Source organism: Branchiostoma belcheri, unplaced genomic scaffold (assembly GCF_001625305.1).
Source record: "Branchiostoma belcheri isolate BF01 breed outbred unplaced genomic scaffold, Haploidv18h27 scaffold3, whole genome shotgun sequence".
Taxonomy (NCBI): Eukaryota; Metazoa; Chordata; class Leptocardii; order Amphioxiformes; family Branchiostomatidae; genus Branchiostoma; species Branchiostoma belcheri.
Window position 1 is genome coordinate 3,435,795 of NW_017803909.1, and position 22,793 is coordinate 3,458,587.

The 22,793-nt window shown below is 43.2% G+C and overlaps 2 protein-coding genes across 2 annotated transcripts in view; one reads left to right on the plus strand and one right to left on the minus strand.

Moving 5' to 3' along the window:
• The window catches only part of LOC109473447 (cysteine-rich venom protein-like), a 41,532-nt gene extending 23,310 nt beyond the window's left edge, over nt 1-18,222 (plus strand). Inside the window, exons 3-9 of the mRNA XM_019773308.1 lie at nt 1,717-1,802; nt 12,559-12,650; nt 14,834-14,857; nt 16,047-16,139; nt 16,448-16,561; nt 16,870-16,995; nt 17,205-18,222. Coding sequence (XP_019628867.1) covers nt 1,717-1,802; nt 12,559-12,650; nt 14,834-14,857; nt 16,047-16,139; nt 16,448-16,561; nt 16,870-16,995; nt 17,205-17,329 — 660 coding nt within the window. The 3' untranslated portion in view covers nt 17,330-18,222. The remainder of the gene's footprint in view (nt 1-1,716; nt 1,803-12,558; nt 12,651-14,833; nt 14,858-16,046; nt 16,140-16,447; nt 16,562-16,869; nt 16,996-17,204) is intronic.
• Nucleotides 18,223-18,862: 640 nt separating this feature from the next.
• LOC109473472 (tyrosinase-like) lies at nt 18,863-22,128 on the minus strand. Its single transcript, XM_019773333.1, has 4 exons — nt 20,930-22,128; nt 20,276-20,422; nt 19,922-20,076; nt 18,863-19,216 (listed from the first exon to the last, which is right to left on the minus strand). Exons 1-4 carry the CDS (start codon nt 21,985-21,987, stop codon nt 19,020-19,022), a joined length of 1,557 nt encoding a protein of 518 aa, XP_019628892.1. The 5' UTR covers nt 21,988-22,128; the 3' UTR covers nt 18,863-19,019.
• Nucleotides 22,129-22,793: the final 665 nt, after the last annotated feature.

Consider the following 22,793-nt stretch of genomic DNA (forward strand, 5'->3'; position numbering starts at 1 on the left):
CCTGGTCATTCCAGACCACGATATGCGCATTCGGTTCCATAAAGAGTATCCGGCAAGTGTGGTGTAATAGTCTTGTGCCGTCCTCGAGTATGATGCCCTGTACCCTTGATTTTTTTTCCGCTCATCTCTCAACTCTATTCGATAGCGCACAAACACACACACGAACGTGTTTATACACGACAACATTACACCACCATATCAACATGGCCAGATCCGGAGACACAAGGCATTGACAAATTGAATACTTGCACCAAGTTCAAACCCAGAAAATAGAAACATTACTATCCACGTTGAACTTGCCTCGTAGCAAGTTTGTTTAAAAGGTATACAACCTTTATCTATCACATGAAGATGAACAAAATGCATTTCTAGCATCACTCGCTGAGTCGTTCAAGCTTATTCTTCCAAGATAATCATATTCTCCTGCGTTTTCTACCCGCTGGGGTTAAGGATGGATTGCTGCAGGCAAAACGGCCATTAGAAACGCTGCGAAGCACCCACGTTAATTTCAAGGAAAAAATTCCAAACCCTCGGTAGTTTTAGCTTGCAGCATTTCAAAATCCTCGGGTTCCAGTGGTTTTCATACCTGGCAAGGTGATGCATTAGTATCGCCTAAGGTGCAACAGAGACTCTATAATCGTGGCCAAAAACGATAAAAGGATAACCCTGGAGACAGAGAACTATTGGAGATGGTAGAAAGATAGAATCAAATGAATGGAAAGTGATAACGGACTCACCGACGAAGTCATCAATTTCTCTGTTTCCCCCATTATAAAGTTTCGGCAAGAAAAATGCTGTACAAGTGTAAGATAAGACATATACGTAGCAAACTTATGTCAGCAAACTTAACTTTGATGCTAGAAAACGTGTAGAGGGGTTTCACGTCACACATAATAATACTAACCCACATGCTTAGGGCCTCTGTTCCATAACAGTTATCTATTGCAATTTTCAGCCGGAAACCGGGCTAGTTTCCAATTTTCAGAGGAAGACATGTCACTTCCCATGGTCTGGCAAACCGCCAGACTGTAACTGAATATATGACTGGAAGAGAGAGCATGTCAGTTCCAAAGTTCCAACCGTGAACGTTACCTATGCTTTTAGGTACCACGTAACGTTACATGTACCGCTAGCAATGTTGCATCGTGCACCAATCAACGCGCTTGTAACTTATCTGTACCCCCATGGCATATCAAGTTTCAACAGTATCGTAAACTACCCAAACTTTTGGCGTCCATATCAGCTGACTAGATTCTCCTAACACCCGGTAGGTGAAACTAACCTATGGCCACGTTGCAGGTCGGGGTTTTCTGTGCGGAGAAAAGCGGGAAATCTTGGCAGCGCTCGGTGTTTGACGACTTTTGCCGGGTCCGACTTTTGAAACTATAGAGGTTTTTCACATCCGCCATGTTGGATTACAGTGACATGACGTAATCAATTTACCCGCCAACACCTGGTCGCCGGGATGCATATGTTAATTATTATGACGTCAGAAAGCACGGCGCGAAACTTTACAAAGTTCACCCCAGCCCTTAGAACGTACCTGTAGAGTAAGGACCACCGATTCACCTCTTGTTGCTCGGTAGAAACCGACAATAACAGGTAAATGTACAGCATTGCAAGGGTTGTTTTAGGCTATGCCCAATCACCTTTCATCTTGTATATGTACATTATAATATAGATGATTAAAAAAGTCTTTTCTTCCTCCCTCTGTAGGTTGTGTGGGCTGAGACCAACCGGGTTGGCTGTGGCGTGATGGAATGTGACGGTTTCACCATCATCGTCTGCAACTATGGACCCATGTGAGTCACAAAACCATTACCTGTAGTCAGCAGGGATAGCGATTCTGGTAGTAGAAACTAATCCATGAAAAAGATCACTTGTTTATACCGTAATTGCGTCACCTTTAAAACATATCAATGATGTGACTGTTAACGTTATATAAAGTGCTATTCAGTCGAGTGCTGTCTCGCATGCATACATGGCAATGTATTTTGTAACGCCGTGGTTATTTCAAGTAGATGCAAAGTCAGTCATGTTTCTTTGAAGAGTTTTTCTTTGCTTTTGTTCCATCACTGTTTTCAAAGCTCAGTGGCAGCTAAGCTTAAAGGCATCCAGTTTCTGCAGTTTTAAAAGCCCACAAAGTATGAAATACTGACTCAAATGTACTAATGTGAAGCAGTATGTGTCAATATCACAAAGATTGTCTTATTCAGAATATTTTCAGTTTTTCTGCCCTGAAATCGCACTGGATCCCGAGAAGAGAAAAAAAACATTATCGGTCTTCACAGTCGACCGGAACTTTGTAGGGAACACGTTAGACGTAGACGGAACTGCTTCTTGATTTTTCTCTTGAGTCAATGCCCCCCAGCTCGTTCAATACTCTTCAATGTTCTTGGAGAATTGGGTGATTATTCAGAGATGCCAACTGTGAGTGGCTGAGCTTTATATGGTTCGATAAGCCTTACCACACCGTGTTGTTCTCTCTGATCCAATTCCTCACAGACCGTGCTGCTGTGAAATTGGATTTTAATTTCGATTTTTCTCTCTACCTGTGCACGTTTCCACTAATAGAATGTTGCACTTTCGTTAGATATTCTCAATTTCACATCCAGCTGATCCCCTAGATCCCATCTCTTGATCGAATTGTTCCAGGAGTTTGCTCTGGCTTTGAGTCTGATTGAATTTGGAAATGACAGGATCTGATTGTGAACTTTCGGACAATAACGGCTACTTTCTTTGCCGTAGATTAAATTCTGGGATCTCATGGTCACCAATCTGAACGACAGTACTATTATATCTTCATACCAATCCTATAGTCTTACCTACCCCGGTTAAAACATATCTGACCAACTGTTGTCACTCTGATTGGTCGAACTGCTAATTGCTATCTTATCATCGGTTGAACCGATAATTGTGATAGACAGTTAGGATTGGTACATTCCCAGACGCAAAGTGTGACCATGGAGGTGACACAAAACTTGATATCCGGTAGTCTTCTTATGATAAATTTCAAACGGATATATAGATACCTATGGTACCCATAAAGCACGATCGCCCACTCACTTTATGGTACATCAGTGGGCTTGTAGCTATAGCCTGTCAAGTTTGGGGAATTTTAGGGCCCTTCGGTCGGGTTGGTAAGGTAAAGCAAGTACAAAGACGCTAAATTCGATCCATTTCAGGTGCGGTCCATTTTGTTCTAAATTTACCACAAAAAATCGCTCACAAAAAAAGAGGGATCAGGATTTTATTCCCATGCCAGCTTATTATGGATGACAATTAATTGTTCCCAAAAATATCTCAGTTCTACCAATGAAAATGTGTTCGTTATGTGGCATGCTCAAGAGACAAGGCAAACGGCTTGGGAGCTCATTATTTCAAAGATTCGGTGTAGGCTAATGAAACAGTTCGCATTCATGGGGTGAATGCCCGAAAATGGAGAAGCTTATCGTATCCAGAATCTGGCCTATCTAGCTCTCTGCCTGAATGGGGTAAGGATCAGGCGTGGTTCTGGATAGTCTCCGCGTATCCAAGAACGCATCTTTCATGTAGTTGAGTAAAGACTCTTTGCTGCAGTGCAATGTGAACCAGTCAGAATTGCCCTGAGGAAGGTGACAGACGGTCATCGCCGAAACGTCGGCTGAATAAAAGACTTGCTTGTGTGAAAAGAGTCTCTGACTTACCAACCTGATGAAACTATTCAGGGATCTTTCATGTAAGCCGATATTTTACACGCAATAAAATATTGCTAGATCAACTCCTACGTGGGGCTAAGAAAGGCGACAAACCCCGAAGGAGATCATTAATTTCATATTGAATCAGCTGACAAAAAAGTTTTCCAACTTAAATACTCCCTTTCGACTTTATCTTCCCATGTTAGCGTGCTTTACATCCAGGTTGCCCTATCATAAATTCTTCCTGCTCCCCGCCAGGAGTTAACAAACTATCGCATAGCGCCATGTCAGCGATAGCCTCATACATGCTATAGAACAGGGACAAGAGAACCAATTACAGTGGAAGATAATGAGTACCATTGGGAGGTTTATAACGAGACGACAATGCTCCATTGCATCATTCTGACACCAATGGTGAAAATTGAAATTATCTTTGTACCCGCTAGACTTTATCATATTGGCGGCGCCGTCTGTGTGAGGAATGAGAGGGTGTCCCGTGTCGGGAATGGATGGTGTTTTATCAAGACGCCACTTTGTCTGAAAAGGGCTTTACATTAAAGACGTACAAATGAACTCATGGGAGATGCACGGGAGAGATAAGAAGGCTGAAAAGTAAACTTGAGGGTGTGCCACAGGTGCGCCACTGGAGTAGGATATAATGAATATTTTCTGCGTGACATTATGGGCGATGTCCCAGTGGCCGCCACATGCAACAGTATATGGAAAGCTAAATGTGAGTGCGCTCGAGATTGATTGAACTCAATTCAGACTAAAGGTCCCTACGAAAGCCATCTATTCTATGCATCATCTATTAGGGCATAGCTCTCTCTGCATCGATGAACATAATGCTATACCTGGTGTTTCAGTAAATGATAGGAAGGCAATAAGGAAACAATTGTACAGCTTGGTCCCCACATTGCATAAACACACTAACCGCTGACAAAATGTTGTCTATTCAGATAGATCACCCAGCTATGAGTCAGTGGAATATTTCGTCTGTTCCCTGTTATGTTCCATTATGCATAACTATCCATGCTATCATTCCTCTTCTTTTGACAAATATTATAAATTCCACTCAAAGGACGCGAAACAATGTCTTAAGCAATGCGTATGTGGAATGAAACTGACATAACTATTAATCTTAGCTGTTCAGCTATACGGCCTGCCATCTACAACTATTTTGGGCACATCTTGTGCCCATTACGGTACGCGGTACCACATGTTATATATAAAAATGCGTCTTTCTCATCTAGATCTGCTCAGGTTCCAAGGAAGAAGAAGAGTAAAACGACTACCGTCAGAATCCCGCCTGGAGAACTAATATAAACCAGAAATGAATTGGATATATTTGTACTCTGTCTTCTTTATGAGAACACCGCAAGGCATTGGGATGTTTAGATTTCGAATTCTTTATGAAAATGATGTTTTGACAGTACTTGGGGCAATATAGAGTAGTTTGTGAAGCCTGTCTGACGGAATTTGAAGTAAGACAAATGAACGTGAAACTTGTGTATAAATAATCCACTAGTTTCACATAGATTCTGGTTGGCATACTAGTAACGGACCCGATTTTTGCTATGCGCATATTTCTTTTCTTCCTTATATTACTGTATTCAAAGTATAAAAAAAGTAAGTGCATATGAGTTCTATTTGCACTTGATTGATTTTAAGCTTCGTCATCTGAAATTCATTTTCTGATATGTTCGTCAGGCTTTGGAGAAGTAACTGACCCTGAACCTTTTGGTTCACGGCGCCGAGCCAACCATCTGCATACAGCCTCACGCTGGGCGCACTGAGCGGGTTATCTGACCTATGCCGCCCGGCATCTACAATGAGCATCTTCGGTGCCAAAGCTCTGGTGAGCCGGTCGCTGGAATTATTGCTCTCTCTCCTAAGCCATTTGCGAAATGGCGTTGCGAGGCAGATACTTTTGAATGGTCGCAGAGATTACGATGGTAACAGGTGACTTGAGGGATGCGCTTTTCCCTACCGGAGGACAAGTTACGGCGCTTTCCTGGCCACTGAACTGACAATTTCTATCAGTCTTCCAACCGCTGAAGCTGAGCGCAATAACTTTGATCCTGGTTCAGGACCCAGCGATAAGTCATGCCTAGCTGGAGGTTAACCGAACGTACTTTACGAGACCGTCTCTATGCCTCAAGGATACTTCTCTCAGCGGTCTAGCGAGGGGAGATATGCCGATGGGAAATCGTTTTCCCGAGCTTGTGAGTTCTTGTAATTCCCCCGTGCAGAAGGTCGTGCCCAGGGGACTATCGACTGCCGTGGTGGATTTTATTTCCCAAGTTCCCTTAATGGTTTCTCTAGGAAACGATCGAATCGACTTTGCTTCACGCTGTGGGTAAAGGCCATCGCTTTCTATTGCCTGTTGGTTTGGGAAGACATGAAAGAGTGAATCCTTAACTACAAAAGAAAGAACAGAATATATCTTTGGTTAATAATAAGACCATAAGCCACAGTCGCTTACTGTTATCCAGCATTTACTGGCAAGTGGTCTCCTCCAAACTTGTGAAAAATTATTTTGTACCATTCTTTTATTTCTGTGAAGTAGCACATAGCGGCAATAAAGGTATAAAATGCTGTATACTGCCATTACGTATAACGTCAGTACAGATTCTTTCAAAGTACAGATTTTTTCAAAGTGCAAACGCAGCCCCCCTCTCTTCTCTCTCTCTGTCTCTCTCTCTCTCTCTTTCTCACTCTCCACATCTCTATTGAATGATGACATGTAACATGTGAATGGTAATAAAGTTAAGACCTTACAACTTAAGTACTTAGGAGCACACGTCATCTTTTAAGCCAGTCCTGCGGTAGTCCCTACAGTATGTTCGCTGTAAAACAATGATGGATGACGGGCTTTATGGGGAGTAATGGGAGTCCTGTTTCTCACTTCCAGACATTTGCGTCATTACACCCAGTTATGGTGAAGGTGTTAAAGTTGTCTGATGATGATGAAGTGGGACTTTGTGACTTATCCTGACTCGGGCACCGGCATCCGTCAGACTGCGTAGCAGGTGACAGAAGAGTAATTTAGCAAAATTACCATAGTGCAACTTCTCATTTAATCTTCAAACATGTTGCTTCGCCGACAACACTAATGTGTCATTGACACAACAGCAGTTTTCCCCTTGTGAAGAAATGCTTTGAGAATGTGTAACATTGTTCTCTGTTCGGTCGTTACATTCTGTATAGATCACCTCGCAACAGAAGGAAATGTTGAACAACAAAATGGTTACTCTTCTGACATTCTTCTTTTATGATCCATACCTGTTTCATTGCATTGCATTGTAGTACAGTAACATGTGCGGATGCTGATACTAAGCGACGTGAAAGACGGCATTGGCCTGTGATGTCCCCAATGTCCAGAGCCCAAAACACATTAAACACTCGAAATATTATTATCTCGAACAAAGAGCCGGATTCGAAGGACGACCCGGTCATTAAATTTCGTTCCCTCCCAGTATCGTACAAATCAGGGTTTACTTACACATGAAATATTAAGAATCACCTAGAGAAGAAAATTGAAAATCTGCTTTTATGTTTTCCTCCGTGGTTTAGATATAATCTCTGCAGCGTGTTCAGTTAGCTTGATGTTGGTGACTCCTGCTGACCTAACCATGTCAGTCCACGGAGATAACACATGCTGAGGTTTATGTTATAAACTTGCCTATCCTTCAGATTCCCCGGGTGACGCAGGCAGTAATCCCTAGTCTCTAAATCCCTTCCTTAGCTTCCCAAACAGACGTCACACGTAGTCCATGGCTTCAGGAATACGATCAGCGGGTCCGGAGAACAGACTGAGGGGACTCCGCTACACCCGACAGGCCCGGAGACGCTCGCACGATGTAATCCCGTTCTAAATCCCTCCCTATAAGCCTATAATACACCTGACTGTTTCTCTGAGATATCTGCTAGGTTCCCTATCCACGCTTTCCTGGATGCACACTGTCCCCTGTATCAATATAAAGACATAAATAGCCACATACTTTTATGAGACGGCTCATGTAAGTAGCATAATACCTTGATGTATTACGCTATTGTAAGAACTATAGCTGTCATCTTGAAGACAATGCCGTAAAATATGTCCATCACCGCGCCAAAAAGATACTTGTTGAAGTCTATAGTCTATAATACCTCCTATTGGGCATTCGACAGCTGCAAGGGGCTTGATTCTCTCTTTTTCCTTCTGAAAGACCTGCGTGTGCCGAGCTTGATTGATGGCTAGAATTAGGCAGACTCACGTGAACACTTCCAATCAAATACCACGGAAAGGTTGAGTTTTTACGGTGTTAGACCAGACACGTTGTTTGATGTGCTGTCCTGCCACAGACTTGAAGTACATAAATCAACATCCTGACGGACGCCAACTTTTAATGCCCCATCTCTAATAAGCTGCAGCAATAGAAGAATAATGGCCATGCCTATGCGTTATTATATCACTGTATAGTCTTCATTATACCAAATTTGATAATCTCTGATACCATCTCGCCTGTCTGACTCAGCTGGTCGTCTCTAAAACACGATGTAACTATGATATTCTGAATCAAATTTAAGGAAAGTGGCCATTATTGTCATACTTTAGGGCAGAAGGTTCCAATTACGATACGTTGTATCTTGTCTCATGTACCCCCAGGTGGGAAAAAGTGTCCACAGTCATGACAACCAAACATCAGAGCACAATACAATAGCAAGGTCCCGACTGTGCTCTAAGTGTGTCTAGATAGACAAGATTTTGTGTGTGTGTGGACTGTGACTGCAATATTGTTGGTTGTTTATAACTATTGAAAGTGAATTTATTTCGAAGTGTTTGAGTGAAAACCACGATGAAGTTCAAACGGAAAGGAGACGTTTTTACTCTGTCGATATATGTTTATCGACGGCGTGATTTTGACATTCTAACTCGAGACGCATATCAAATGATCCCAGAGAAAGGGTCGTTTCCACCGTACGAGTAGTCTGCCGTCTGCCTGCAAGCTTCCATCTACACACCATATCTATCATACAGCCAAGACAAAAGGGCAGGGTCAGGGGACGTGAACGCGTCATAAATCATAGCTACACGTACAGACGACAAATAAATGCGTGACAGAATATCTGCGTACAGATACACTTTCTCTCAGGGCCATGCAGAATTCTATGTCAGGACTGAACTGCATTGTGGCAGGCATAATTCAGATGTAATGTACCACCATAAGAGAATTGAATAATTTGAAGAGAATCGATCTTTGTTTTTACGGTGACTCTTAATATTTTACAAGCCGTGCAGGTCTCTCATATTTATGGGACAACATAATGTACACATAACAAAGGTGATCATGACCCCCAATACGTCTTCTTTTTGACATTCAGTGTAATGCTATCTTTGTGTAGAAAACAACATTCTGGGGCCTCTTTCTGTCTCTGCTTTGAAAGATGCAAGTATAGATTTGACAAAGATACTTGAGGATTTTTGTATGACAGTATTTTTAATGAATAAACATACATGACCGCGACATATTGTGAGAAAATGGATTTCGGATTTGCGGAAAAAATGGATTTCGCATGTTCTGTACACATTGAATGACCTCGTTGATGCTTAGTTATCATGACTAATCAATCTTCCACAGCCAAGGCAAGATCCAAATTCCTATCACGCACACGTCCTTGTCGTCTTTGGGGATATTAGTCTTTTCCCCGAGGCGTCTTTACTTATTCACTAGAAAAGACATGAGCTGTCCACATGGTAAGTAGTAGTGGTTGTGTGTATTCAATCCCTATGCAAAGACAGCTCTGATCATGGCAAAAGAAAATACTGGATGGATCTGTGTGCGCTGACAGGCTTGCTGTTACAGTGTCTATTATATTCGGTGTTACATTTGTCTGTTTTTCCAGTGTCTTTTGTCACCATATAAACATGAAACTCTTCAGTAACCTTTGATACACAGCCATTGTAATGATGAGATCGTGTGATATATTTTTTTTTTATATTTCGAAACATGCAATCACAAGACGTGGTGACGGCACACTCAAGTTTTTTCAACTTATATTAATGCCGCCACCAACACAGGGACAGTACAATACTCATTTACACCTGAGCGAAGTGAGGAAAGTCGTGTAAAGTGCCTTTCCCAAGGACACAAGATCGGTGGCATGTCAGGACTCGAACCCGGGGCCTCTGGTTCCGAGTCGAGAACGCTGCAGCTACGCCACACGACCCCACGTGATATATGACTTGGTAGGAGTAGGAAGCATATCTTCCGTTAGGTGCACTGTTAACATCTAAACAATCGTCAATTCAGCACCAAGGTCATCACCTAAAAAGTCAGACGGAAGTATGCTCAGTACGATATCTTCATTACAGATTAGTAAGAAATCCACGGCATCAAAACACTAAGCAAAGATATAGCGACCTATCGTTTTGTTGCCTTTGTAGAGTCGAAGGAACATTTGGAGGGCAAACTTGGTCCTCCCCTGAGAGGTCACAACCGAAGGTCACAGTGAATACACAATCATCCACGGTGACGATTGCAGGCTCGGTGTTTGAAGACGCTGAAAACGATCCACTCAAATGTCGGCGTATTCGATTGCCCCTGATCTCTTGCGAGCGAGGCCTCGGAGACTCACCAATCTACAAACCTGAATGCGTGTGTCAACATATTCCACCTCTGTGTAACCGCAGAATAAAGGCAGAAATGTTTGAAATTGCTCGAAGCCTGCCTACAATCATAGAGTTCAAGTGTGAGGGGATTGACTACCCTTTTCTGGCTAACTCGGCGCCGGAATTTCACACCTGGTCTCACATGGGCACTTTGGCCTCTTAGATCCGCAGAAAATAAGCCATATTGCTCATAGGTCATCGCTTTTCAACAATATGCTACAAAGTTTCTGAACCTGCCATCCCTCTTACAACTTTCACATCCGGCGGTTGAAGAGTTTCTATCACCTTTTCGAGTAACTCCTGCCAGTATCATCTCATTTCCTTAACATAGGAACTAATACCTTCGCTCTTTCTAAAAATTTTAAACGTCGGCGAAAGCAACAATCTAGCTTTTGAATTCAAAGCATGACTGTAGATAGACGCCTTAAAAACGTTGCCGCTATTTGATATTGACCCACTTTGAAAGGAAATTCCAACACATTAAACAAATATTCCCTGAGGTGTGTTTATGCGCGGCATTTGAATTCATGTAAGTGCTCAGGTTGATACAGCCTTTCAAAGGTTATCCGTTCTTCCGACCCTTCGCCTCTATTCTCCTCCCCCATTATTCAGCCCCTCTTTAGGCATATCTGTTCTGACTTAGTGTGACAAATGCGGCGACCCTACCGCAGCTGTATCTTTGCTTCATCCTACATCAAAGGCTCTCCTCCATGCATATTTAACACTCATATATTTTACGGCTTCATCCGTGTTATTCCCCTTGAACCGCGGGTGAAAGACAAATAAAAAAGTGGTTCCCGCCAATACAAGTGTGATCGATAGATCGGAAATAGCAGCGTTTCACCATAGAAAGTTTAAATGGAATTTCACATGAGAAGACATGGGCTGTTTATGTTTCGGCAATGTTGACATGCGTAATCTACTGCCCAAGCTAGAGGAGGAAATATGCACAAACTGTGTGAAATACCAACATTACGCGGCACAGTATAGTATGGTGATATGATGCTGTAGTCTCTCCGTACCGTCTCATCTTGCTGCTTTCTTATTCAGAATGTGTGGAGGCTAGCGCGACTACACGGTTCTATCTAAGCCAGCACTTGTTCAGAATTCCAGAGGAAGTACAGGGAAACAGCGATTTGCAATTGGCTAAAGATAAATAGCTGATATTCAATCTACTCTACACAGTACATGACAGAAGGAAACAAACAGTGCAAGATCAAGGTTTTGAACAGGACAATCACAGCTCAAGTATCTTAGAATTCCCGGCGTTTCCCATATATCTCCATGAATATCACATGTATCGATCACCAGACCATGTCGACCCTAATCATACCACACTCTATCGTAAGAAAAGCTATCGGTGGCCTCAAAGTGACCGCCTCACTTACTGGATAGATAGACAAAACAGGAAAAGTACAAACATGTCAATTTGTCGAAATCAGACCAGAGAAAACCAGTGGATCAGCATAAATGTTGTTTTCGGTAGGTTTGATCAGACTACTGACTGTTTCGCCCATACTCGTCGGTTCCCGTAACAATTACAATTCACGAGAAGGGAATGGTTTCACGGAAATCTATTCAGAGTTACGAGCTTACCATAATTACTTTCCCCCGTATTTTCACCAATCGATACCTCACGTGTTAAATATTGTAAGGGGGGATGGCTGTGTAGCCGGCTTTATTACAGACTACCTCAACGCCTGGCTTCTGCCCATATTCCCATGTCCTGTGCAATGACAAGCCAAGGTCGTTATGAAAGTAATTTCAGACACAATTGAAAACATATTGATTATACAGTCATAACGTATGATATACTCATAACGGTCATTCATTAACAACATCGTTGTCGACAACTGGATCGATGGAAAGCTACCAGGGGCCTAAATCACACAGAGGTCTTTGAATTATGCAAACACGTTATACCGACTAGCATGTAATCTGCTTGTAATTACTTTGTGAGATTAGCTTCCACTGATCCCTGTAAATAGTGCTGGTACCATATTTCAGGATAATCCTCCATGTGAGGGTGCACGTGGTAAGTTAGAGGGAAAGATTATGGAAATCAATCTTTGCAGTGCTTTTACTGTTACTCAAACGAATTGGCTTGAGGTCCAGGCGAGAGACTCACTGCAATCAATCTGGAGTCAATCGGGTCGCGCGTTGCAGCTAATCATAAAAGAGATCTATCTGCAAATGTTGGTGATGAAATATGTGTATTTTCTACAGTGGTAATCACCAAGGAGTCCCCCCGTACAAAGTGGGGACGGCCTGTACGAAGTGCGCCAGTGGTGCCGGGTGGTGCGACCACGGACTGTGCGGTATGTATGTCATCTTTTTTTCCTATTTCTTAACATTTATTACAAGACATAGCGACGGTACACTCAAGTTTTTAAATTTATTTTCATGCCACCAACGCAGACAAACGCATGAACGGACAACATACATACTCATTTTCACCTGAGTGAAGTGAGGAAATTAGTGACTTTCTCAAGGGCATAAGATCGGTGGCAACGGCCAGGATTCGAACTCCGGACCTCTTGGTTCCGAGCCAAACGCTCTGTCGTTACGACCCCACTTATGTCGTCTGCTTGTCAGTTACACGTTGTGAAAGTATTACACCATTTACTGACCGTTTTAGCATATCTGCAGGAGCAAATCTGAAAACACGGAGTCATCCCTTAAGTGCCGTCTAATGCCTTGTTTCGAACCGACATAACTTTACATCGATCGTCCTCGGGGGTGGTCTATCACTAATGTCTCTACTGGAAGTGTTTTACCTTCATTATGTTGTTTTCAAAGTGGTTTCAAATGCACAGCCACGAAAGGTCACGAAACGTACCTTTCCCTCTTAGGGCATGGTCACATTTCCAAGCCGGGGCCCGACCGGGTTGTTTGCGTGAACGAAAAATAGACAATTTGTATTAAGAGTACACAAAAATAGTGCTCATGGTTAATTTTCTAAAACTTTTGTTGTGTTTTGCTCTCTTATATCATAATTTTCGTTCCAAACGACTGCCCGGCCGGGCCCCGGGTTGGGAAATGTGACCGCGCCTTTAACCAAGTTGTGCGAAAACTTTTTTCTCCATATCCAGTGGTTTGGGACGACAACTGCGTTGTGCAAAGTAGTTTTTTTCAGAGATCTAGGAGTGATGATTCCCCCTGTGTGACATCCTAGCGTCTCGTCCAATCACCCCCTTACCAATATGTCAGTGCCACAGGTATAACAGTTTAGAGATATAGAAGAACATACCGGAACCATGAGGGAAATCACAGGTAGTACTTTGCCTAGACGGTACCAATCAGACAGGCAGTTGAGAGTAACGCGAAGTGTTATTAAGAGATGTCTACAGGTGATAGCGATACCTGGGACGCCCGTGTCATTTCTACTCATCTTGAGGCACTTCTAATTGTACCTCTCGTCTCAGAATGACAAATGGTCAATTTGCACAAATGTCAGAACTGTATAAACGGCACTGAGGGCGATGACGGATCAACAAGTTTTCACCACAGTTATATCATGTGAATCTGCTGAACACGAAACTTTATTTGTATCACGTCAAAATAAATATACAAGTTATAAATTCTCTGCTTACTTTCTCTCCTTGTAACTATTCTATTCGTCATTTTTATATTCACTCCATGCAATCGCCATCAAAACAGATTTATTTTCAACACTAGTTAGATCTATAGATAGTTGAAATAAACACGCTCAAATTTAACGCCCAATGATTGAACTGGTGCCGGGCGGCGGTACTGCTCGCCGCGGCACGGTGTTGAGAGTTGTCCAAGACAATATCCGAGGTGGAGGTTCATCTCGCCAAGTAATTATGCCAATTTCCTGGGGCACGTCACCCCTATTGGCCTCATCTCGCGGCGTCTGCCACACATATTAGTCACTTCAGGGTCAAGTGCCGAACATTCAGTCTTCCGGCAGGATGGACTTCGATTTCAGATATGTAGGACTGTCCGGGAGTAGCGGAGACAAAGTATCCCCACTGTTAGCCACTGACGCGTGCAGAGAGATTAGAAATTGCAGTGGGGCAATCAATGCTGATTTAACCGGACGGACGTCAGAACATGATGCACTGTCGGCAGATAAGAGGCCGCATGTTAAGTTACTGAGGTAGTTTAGCCTTAACGTCCGCCTTTATCCGATAATGGAGAAGAGATAAGGAAGAGCCGAGCCATCGGCGTCTTAGTTGCCCCAGAGCACTGGTAGAATCAAAGATGCACTCAACATACACGGTCTTTGTATTCCTGTACGTGTTTCTTGTAAGTCATATATTGAACATCGTATATATCATTTCGAAAAACCATGTAAAATAACTGACACAATTACAAACCATTAGACGCGTTTCTTCTTATTGTATATGATATAATGTTGGTTTGGTTTGATACTTCATGTTTTGATAAGCAATAACATGTGGGTGAGGCCGTATCTTTACAAGACGTATTACATGGGTACAGTTTTACCATTTGCGCTTTCTTCTCTTTGTTTCAGTGGATTGCCAAGATGGAGATTGTGGTAAGTACATTACAAGATTATTGACAACATTGGAGAATACGAGAGCTTAATAGTCCGTATAAAGTCGTTAGAGATGACTTTGTGAAGTTAGGGCAGAACGGTCGGGAGAGGTCACATTGTAAGTAGGAAAAAACCGTCACTGCATGTTCACGTGACAATCACGTGATTACGTTTTAATCCGAAGTAGAAACTTTGCAATAGGGTTGGACTTCATGTGTGGGTGCGGAGTAAACCTGTGGATTTGCGTGCGAAGACGCCTGCTTTTCACATCATAGGCACTTCGAAGACGACAATTTCACGTTTCAACTGGAAGGATGAGATGAAAATGCAGCTTTTAGACTAGTGGATTCGCAAAAATGAGTACGTTACGTGTTAGTTACACCATGGAGCAGCACTGACCAAAATAACATCTGTAGCCAGGCTTACCGACATATGTGTGAAAGACAGTCATTTTCCATGCCATTACCCAGGAGTTAGCAGACTTACGTACATACCTGACCTTCTGGCCTCTCCGCGTGTCAACCCTCCATTAGACTCCTTCTTTTCATCTGAACGTAACAGCTTCAACAACTGACTGAACCCAGGGATTTCGTTAGAGTGGTTATTTTGAATTTGAAACACGCCGTCTCGGAGAGTTGATGGGTCCCGTGAGTGTCATTATATCCGACCTGCCTTCTCCCCCGTCCTTGACGGAAAGGCATAAAGTTCAACCTTTTCATGTGAAAACATTTTTAATGAGACCTTCACGTCGACCTTTTTTACGACCTTGATACATCACGTCAACAAGACTAGACTGCAGTGTGAAATTTCCTCTGGGGCTCGAGCATAATTCTGTCAAATTCTGTCAATCTTGTCGGGAGATCATACATAGGGATATATATATTAAAGACTGTAATACTTATAGGTATTAGACTAAGTCCCACTAATGTGGTCAATTCCACGGCCGTGACATTGAACAATCCTCGGTCTTACCTGGAAGGCTGGAAATACCTCCAATGATTGTAAAAGTTCACACCTATCCCATACTAGCCACACAGGCTTGTATTAGTTAGGTTAGCCTTATGAAAATGTAGTTAATATGTACAAGTAGATGCCATACGTGTACTTTGTACCCTGTGCCATAAAGTTATCCTATATAGTCGGTAGAAGCCGTTCTTGTAGACTGACACATACATGTTCCCTGTCGCAGAGTGTCCGCTGGTGTGTCAGAACTGTGGGGAACTGGACACGGACACCTGTACCTGCAGCTGTAAGGACGGCTGGGACGGACTGGACTGTGCAGGTCAGGGGAACGGTTACGTGTGTGGATATGAAAATACAGAAAAGATGTAAATAGAAGAGTATATGAAACATACATCTTCAACAAAGGAAACACAGTGGTATATACAGATTCAGCAACACGCCTCTTTATGGTCTGTTTTTTACGCATGTATACCTGTTTTAGTTGTGAGAATATGTTCTCATTTTGGTAGTAAAATGTAGGGCTTAAGTGAATTGAATTGATGACCACATTGACGGTGAACTCGTGTGCGCCATGTTTTACTCTGGTAGTGTATGAAGGTCCTAACTGTTCCCTGTGTCCCCGGCCAGATCTGTGTAACAACACGTACGCAGGCTGCTACGAGAACCCGGGTTACCCGCAGGCCGCCTGTGGGAGGTTAGCCATGCTGCAGACAGGCTGCAGGGAGATGTGTGGGTACTGCGGTAAGTGGGGATGTGTGGGTACTGCGGTAAGTAGAGATGTGAGGGTACTGCGGTAAGTGGAGATGTGTGGGTACTGCGGTAAGTGGAGATGTGTGGGTACTGCGGTAAGTGGAGATGTGTGGGTACTGCGGTAAGTGGAGATGTGTGGGTACTGCGGTAGTGGGGATGTGTGGGTACGTAGATATTTGTGGATACGTATTCAAGGCAAAATTGAAGGCAAAACCGGAACCCTTCTTTATGTCTTGTCACTAATGTGCGTTTGCCATCCTTGGGATGTACACTCACATTGAAACATTTCTCTCCTGCAGCGTTTGCCTCTGAAGACAGCGGGAACACCTGCTGTGGCGGGAAGATCTGTCACAACGGCGGAGTGTTGGACACAGTGAATGACTGCACCTGCACGTGTATGAACGGTTTCCACGGAGAAAACTGCCGTAAGGACGTACATCATTAATAACAAATATCGATCTGTAAACGACAATGACACATTCTTATATATCATCAAGTAAACCTTCTTCACGACTACAGCCCTTTCTGTTTTGAAAATGAAGCAAAATATTGATCATTTAAAAGAAAATGCTCTGAGACTCGCAAAAACTTGCAGTTAAGAAACTTGTAAATCTGTTTTCTTCAATTCCTACAGAACATGAAGACGTGGTGGAGGAGAGTCTGTCAGAGACGACCGGGCCCAGAAGTACGGCGGTGTCCGCTGGCGCTAGTCTGGCGCTGTTCGCCCTCATACCGTTGGTGAAAACATTCGCGTTGTGATTCCCAGGCACTTGTGCGTTCTTAAACAATTGACGATTAGTACTAGAGGGCGTCAATGTACCTGTACAAAGCTTCTCTGGTATGACTGACTGCAGTCTCAGACGTTGTCGCTAGACTGCGCTAACGCACAGTACATGTACTTGTGTAGTGAATGACATATCCGCGAAGCGAATGTTTATCCAACATGGTAATGGGGACTGGACTGGATAAGTAGTACCCTTCCAACATAGCACATCTATGACTTGGAAACAAGCTTGTTACGATTACAAGGTGTATGGTGACTTGAAGGGTGTTACCCTCATGATGGTTCAGAGGCTATAGAAGGCCCTAACGCTGGGTTGTAAAAATTCCGTTCAGCTGTTGTATTGTACAAATAATACTGACAAAAGTGGTGGTTATGTTGATATAACCATCGGTATAGCCTTACCCTGACGGAAGACAGTGAGGTATAAAATCTCGCAATGTCCTTTTAGTTTCTAAAACCGCCCTCCATTTGGGCATTGCTTTGCGCTACCTGCAGTGCCAGTGACTATCGCATGAGGCATCGCAAAAGTATATGATAAAAACCGGTGATGTGACAGCTTACGTAGCTTCAAATAAAACAGGTGTTTTATGCATTTACCTACAAATCTAATCTGTAATTAAAGTCGTACATGGTATACGTCGGCAATGCATGTTGAGTTCCACTTTTTTTCCCGCTAGTATTATAGTATATCGAGAAAGAAATTACTCGTTCTAACTTGGTGATGTAAAGCAATAACGTGTATAGACCTTGCTTGTGTTACTTTCATAACAAGAATATGGATAAATCACATGCTTTGATGCTCGTGGCTTCATCACTAAGCTGAAATCAAAATGCATAGAATCGATATTAGATCAATGTACAGTAACAGGCACAGTATTATAAGGCTTCCGACTCTTTTCAGTTGTTGAAAACAGACATGTTCATATGCAGATCACCCAGGCCAGTAACCTAAACAGACAGTGCTAACCTGTATGTAACTAAGAACAACACAGAACTATCACAGATCGCAGATGTATACGTGGCTAACTATAGTTATCATATTTCTTTTCGTGATCACCAAATACCCCCAATGTTTGGTAAAACGGCTTCCTGGTAGGTAGAAACCATTGTTAAAACTTGCGACGTTGAATTAATTGTGAGTCACTCCGGTATTTTCGAGTAATAAAGTGTCTATTTTTGAACATGTAACAAGTGTTCTGTATATTCACGTTTGTACTTTACTCAATAGATGATTATAGTAATAGTAGTAAAACTAGTATTATACAAAGGAACAAGTTACATTTCTTGCATACTAACGTTATATATATATATATGACAAATAACATTGTAGCGTAGTTTATTCTGACGGCGTTACTAGCTTATCATAATATCAAATTCGGAACCCTGTATTTAAAAGCAAAGCACAAGAGAACTTTGTAGTAGAACTTTGCGCCGTTGTAGTAATTTCCATTTTCAGTAACCCCTCTATGCCTTAGCTTTACAGACAGTACTACTAGCAAACATACCTTCTACAGACAAAACATTTCTTTGTTGTTTTATGTAGTATAAGTATTATATAGCATAGTATATTGTAGTATAAGCGCCGCCATCGCAGTCTTGTATTTTATTTCATGTGCTTTAATGATAAACAAAATACGTTCTAACTTTGCCATTAAATTCCTTACCCTAAGGGGCAGGTTTACTTTTGTTAGATAACGCACAGAAGGCAACCAGCCCTAGGGCTGCAATACCGAGTGCGGCCGCTACACAGAAGCCCGCTATGACCCCTCCGGTGATGCCCCCAGGTTCGGGGACTGTGGTGGGCTTGGTGGTAGGTGGAGTCACGGGACAGTCAGTGGGCCCAATGTTCCTGCCACTCGTTCCTGTGGACGGTAAAGTTTTATCTTGAAATGGAACCTTATAATTCTGGAATTCTCTCCAACCGAAGTAAAGACCATATATGTATCCCATGTCAAACAGTTCACTAACAGGGTGGTACTATTTTTAATACCATGTGATACAAGGAAGGCGGACAAAAACCGGGCGCATGATAAAGAATGTCACAATTTTCCCAACAACCTCTGCTTGGAGAGTAGTGATAAATGTGATCGTAAATGTCTGTTTCTGTAGACTAGCTGTGTGTAATTGGTGTAGGGGCCCTGGACAATTAGCCCCTTAAGGGGCTTAAGTTTATCCCAATAAGCTGAAACTGAAGCTGGCATTTCAAATCTAAAAATTGTACGTAGCTTCATCACAATATAAATCCAATGGAAGATTAGCATTTATTTAGATATAGTGCGTGGCAATAAATCGACTTTACTATGTTTACCGAAGGAAAACATGTTGTTTCTGCTCAGTTTCTGACCTGGTCAATGACCGTCTCTCACTATGGCAACTGGTGTTGGGTTACATCATGTTGCAATTTTATGGTAGGAGGGATTTAGACTCCTGTCACCATATATGTAAATGTCTTTGAGTAAGAATTAACAGAGCAGACCATATGCGAAGGTAAACATTGTGCATTTGCTTTGCAAATGTTACTTTTCTAGTTGCTAGATAAATTTGTTCAACAAAATATCCAGACCTACCTATGCTGTCGATGTCAGCATAATCGTATCCCAGCTCGGTGGACCTCTTGTACGCGTCAGCGTGGGGAAATGGCGGGAAGAACGGCACGATGTTCTCATAGCGGTTGTGGCCTGGTGCGGCGCCTGACTCGGGCAGGGCATCCTCAACAGCAACACTGGGAGAAATAATCATCATCATCATCTGCACATTACCCTTTCTTAAACTTAAAAGTTAAAAAAAAAACAATAAACGATAACATGGTGACATGACATGACACTGGTGCTATGTATGATACAGACAAAAACACACATGATGCGATAATGCGATGCCTGAAACACCGCTCTACATGTAGAGACTAAACGTCTGACACTCACTTGTGTTTTCGCATCCATTTCTCGAAGATGAGGTCTAAAAAGCAGCTGTGCAGGAAGAAGATGGGATCGTTGGCAGCGTACGACTGCTGAGTCATGGTCCCTCCTGTCCCGCCTAGGCTCTGGTGTACCCGTGCGTTCAGGTAGTTCCTGAGGAATGATAGAATGTGTATATCAATATTGGTCACGTTTCAAAGGTTGCTAAACTACTAGCGGGTACCTACGGTACTGCAGCGGAGCTTCAAAGTTTCTGGTCAAATTTTCTGCAAATGTCAGGTTCATGATTTTTGAGTAGTTTCAGCTAGTTTTAGTAGCTCTTGGGGCTGGAAGTAAGTGGTGTGAGTTTGGGCTCCCTAGCAGCTTGCTCTGGAAATGCAGAGGCACTTGTTTACAAATCTTTGAAGGATAACTCGATAAAAGATTGATGGATTGTCATGATTTTCATATCTAAGTAGCTTGACATAATCAGTTGTCAATTATGCAAAGCATGATGTGATTTGCATAATTAATGAGGAAATTCTATAAATCTGCTTCGTTCTTGAAAACGTTAGTCTAAAACTCCATATCGGCCTGTCGAATTCGTCATACACAACATTTAGATACATGCATATTCTTTTATAATCGTTAGCCTACGTGACTGCTTGAGTCATCACGTACCCGTTTGGATCATAAATGCCTGTTGTTGTGTTCACAAATCCCTCCAGAAGATTCCGGAAGCTACAGTCGGACGCCGTGTCGTAACAGGATTGGTCAAAAGTGGTGAACCTCAGAGCAAAATTCACATCCTCTTCTGTCGGGAGATCACCGTCTGCCTTTCGGACGATCGGGCCGCTTTTCACGGTCACGTCACAGGGTTTGTCCTCGGTCGTGGCGTTCCGGTAGCACACGGTTTCCCAGCGGGAAAACACGGACACGTCGTCCAGCAACCCGCTCGCGTCCTTGGTCGCACCGAGAAGGTCATTGCTGCAGACGTTCGAACTGTTGCAGCGTGGCGTCTTGGTCCAGTCGTAGTACGGCAGCGCGAAGTCGAAGTCCCCGTTCACAAATTGGACCGCCCGCTCGAACCCCAGCACAATGGCGCGATTAAACGTAGCGAACCCCGAGCTGTGGTGAGCAAAGTCAACCTCGCTGGTATGTGATGACCCTGCAGCTGGGAGATGATCCACGAAATGTTGCAGGTAGACGAAATAATCATAGGCAGAGACGTTCCTAAACTGGGGGATGACGCTTGAGTTCACGTAGGACTGGCTGGCCACCACGTATTGGATTTGCGCGTACTTGGTGTTGTTGACATAGGCGACGAACTTGTTTTTCTCTTCTGCTGTTAGGTTCAGAACGTTCTTTCTCGTCAGAAGTTTTGTCTCGGTACAGTTCGAGCCGTAAAACCCAAACTTGCAGAAGCCACAGTCTGCCCAGCCAAAGTTTCCCTCACAGCGACAGAAGCGGGTGAAGAACACGCTAGGCCAGCGCCGGCGATCGTCCGTGTCGTAGGTGTCGGGCCAACCCTTCTGATCCGTCGGCGTCTGATCCGTGAAGTTGACACATCGCCCTCTGCCTGCACCGCCGCACGGCTCCGTGAACCCGGCGGGGATAGGACAACACTCCCGCTTCGCGAAGCTCACGGCGTCCGTGCACGCGCGGGGAAACTGTGCATCTGCCACAAGAACCAGAGACAGCCACACAGCCACGAAAACTAGACGTTTCGTAGTCGCCATTTTGATAAACAATGCACAGATTTGTTACCACACCCTCCCCAAAGATGTCCCAGAACAAAGACTTGGGTTTGTCTGTCTGACAGCGGTATTTCGCCTGGGGAAATTCCCCTTGGGAAATGTGTTTTATTGATTGTCATGCAACGACTCTCTTTAACTTTTTAGTAAAGCAACCTATAAAACATGTGAGTGAACTTGCTACCTTAATTTTGTAACGTTTGCTTTAGGTTATGACTACTGTAGGTAACATTAAAGGCCATCTAGCAGGAACACCAGTAATATCTGATATATTTGACCAGGTGTGTGTCGCAGTGATTATCTGTGCGTGATGACATTTAACCTGTCGTTAAACGTATGCCCCAACTCTAACACGGGGACTGTGACACACCCACAGGTACTGACAGGTACGAATCGTTGATGGATGGTTTTTGGGGAACGTAATTATCTCAGCCGGGTCAGAGGTTGAGGTCATGATCCACGTATCTGCAGGGCAGTATGCAGTAAAATGTGACACGCAGCACATCGTAACAGTGCATAGAAATATATGGCCGTGCTTTATGAGTTCATCCGCTAGGGGGCAGCATGTGCACGTGCAGCTATCGCCTTACCGAAAGGTAACTTAAGGTCATCTTAAGGCGTACGTGACGATATCGGAATAGCCTCAAGCTATTAGCGTAAGGGACAAACCGTGTACAATATACATGGAATGAGCGTGTCAAAAACAGTTGTATGTTTGGTATATTATGTTTTCATAGAAATGATACTACTTGGAGAAAGGGAACAGCGAAATGCATGAAGTCCTTGAGGTA

Coding starts and splice junctions, on each gene's coding strand:
- LOC109473472 (XM_019773333.1), bottom strand. CDS start 21,987: ATGGCGACTACGAAACGTCTAGTTTTCGTGGCTGTGTGGCTGTCTCTG. Junction 20,077..20,275: donor AAATGGATGCGAAAACACAA/GTGAGTGTCAGA, acceptor TATTTCTCCCAG/TGTTGCTGTTGAGGATGCCC. Junction 19,217..19,921: donor TGCTGACATCGACAGCATAG/GTAGGTCTGGAT, acceptor TACCGTCCACAG/GAACGAGTGGCAGGAACATT.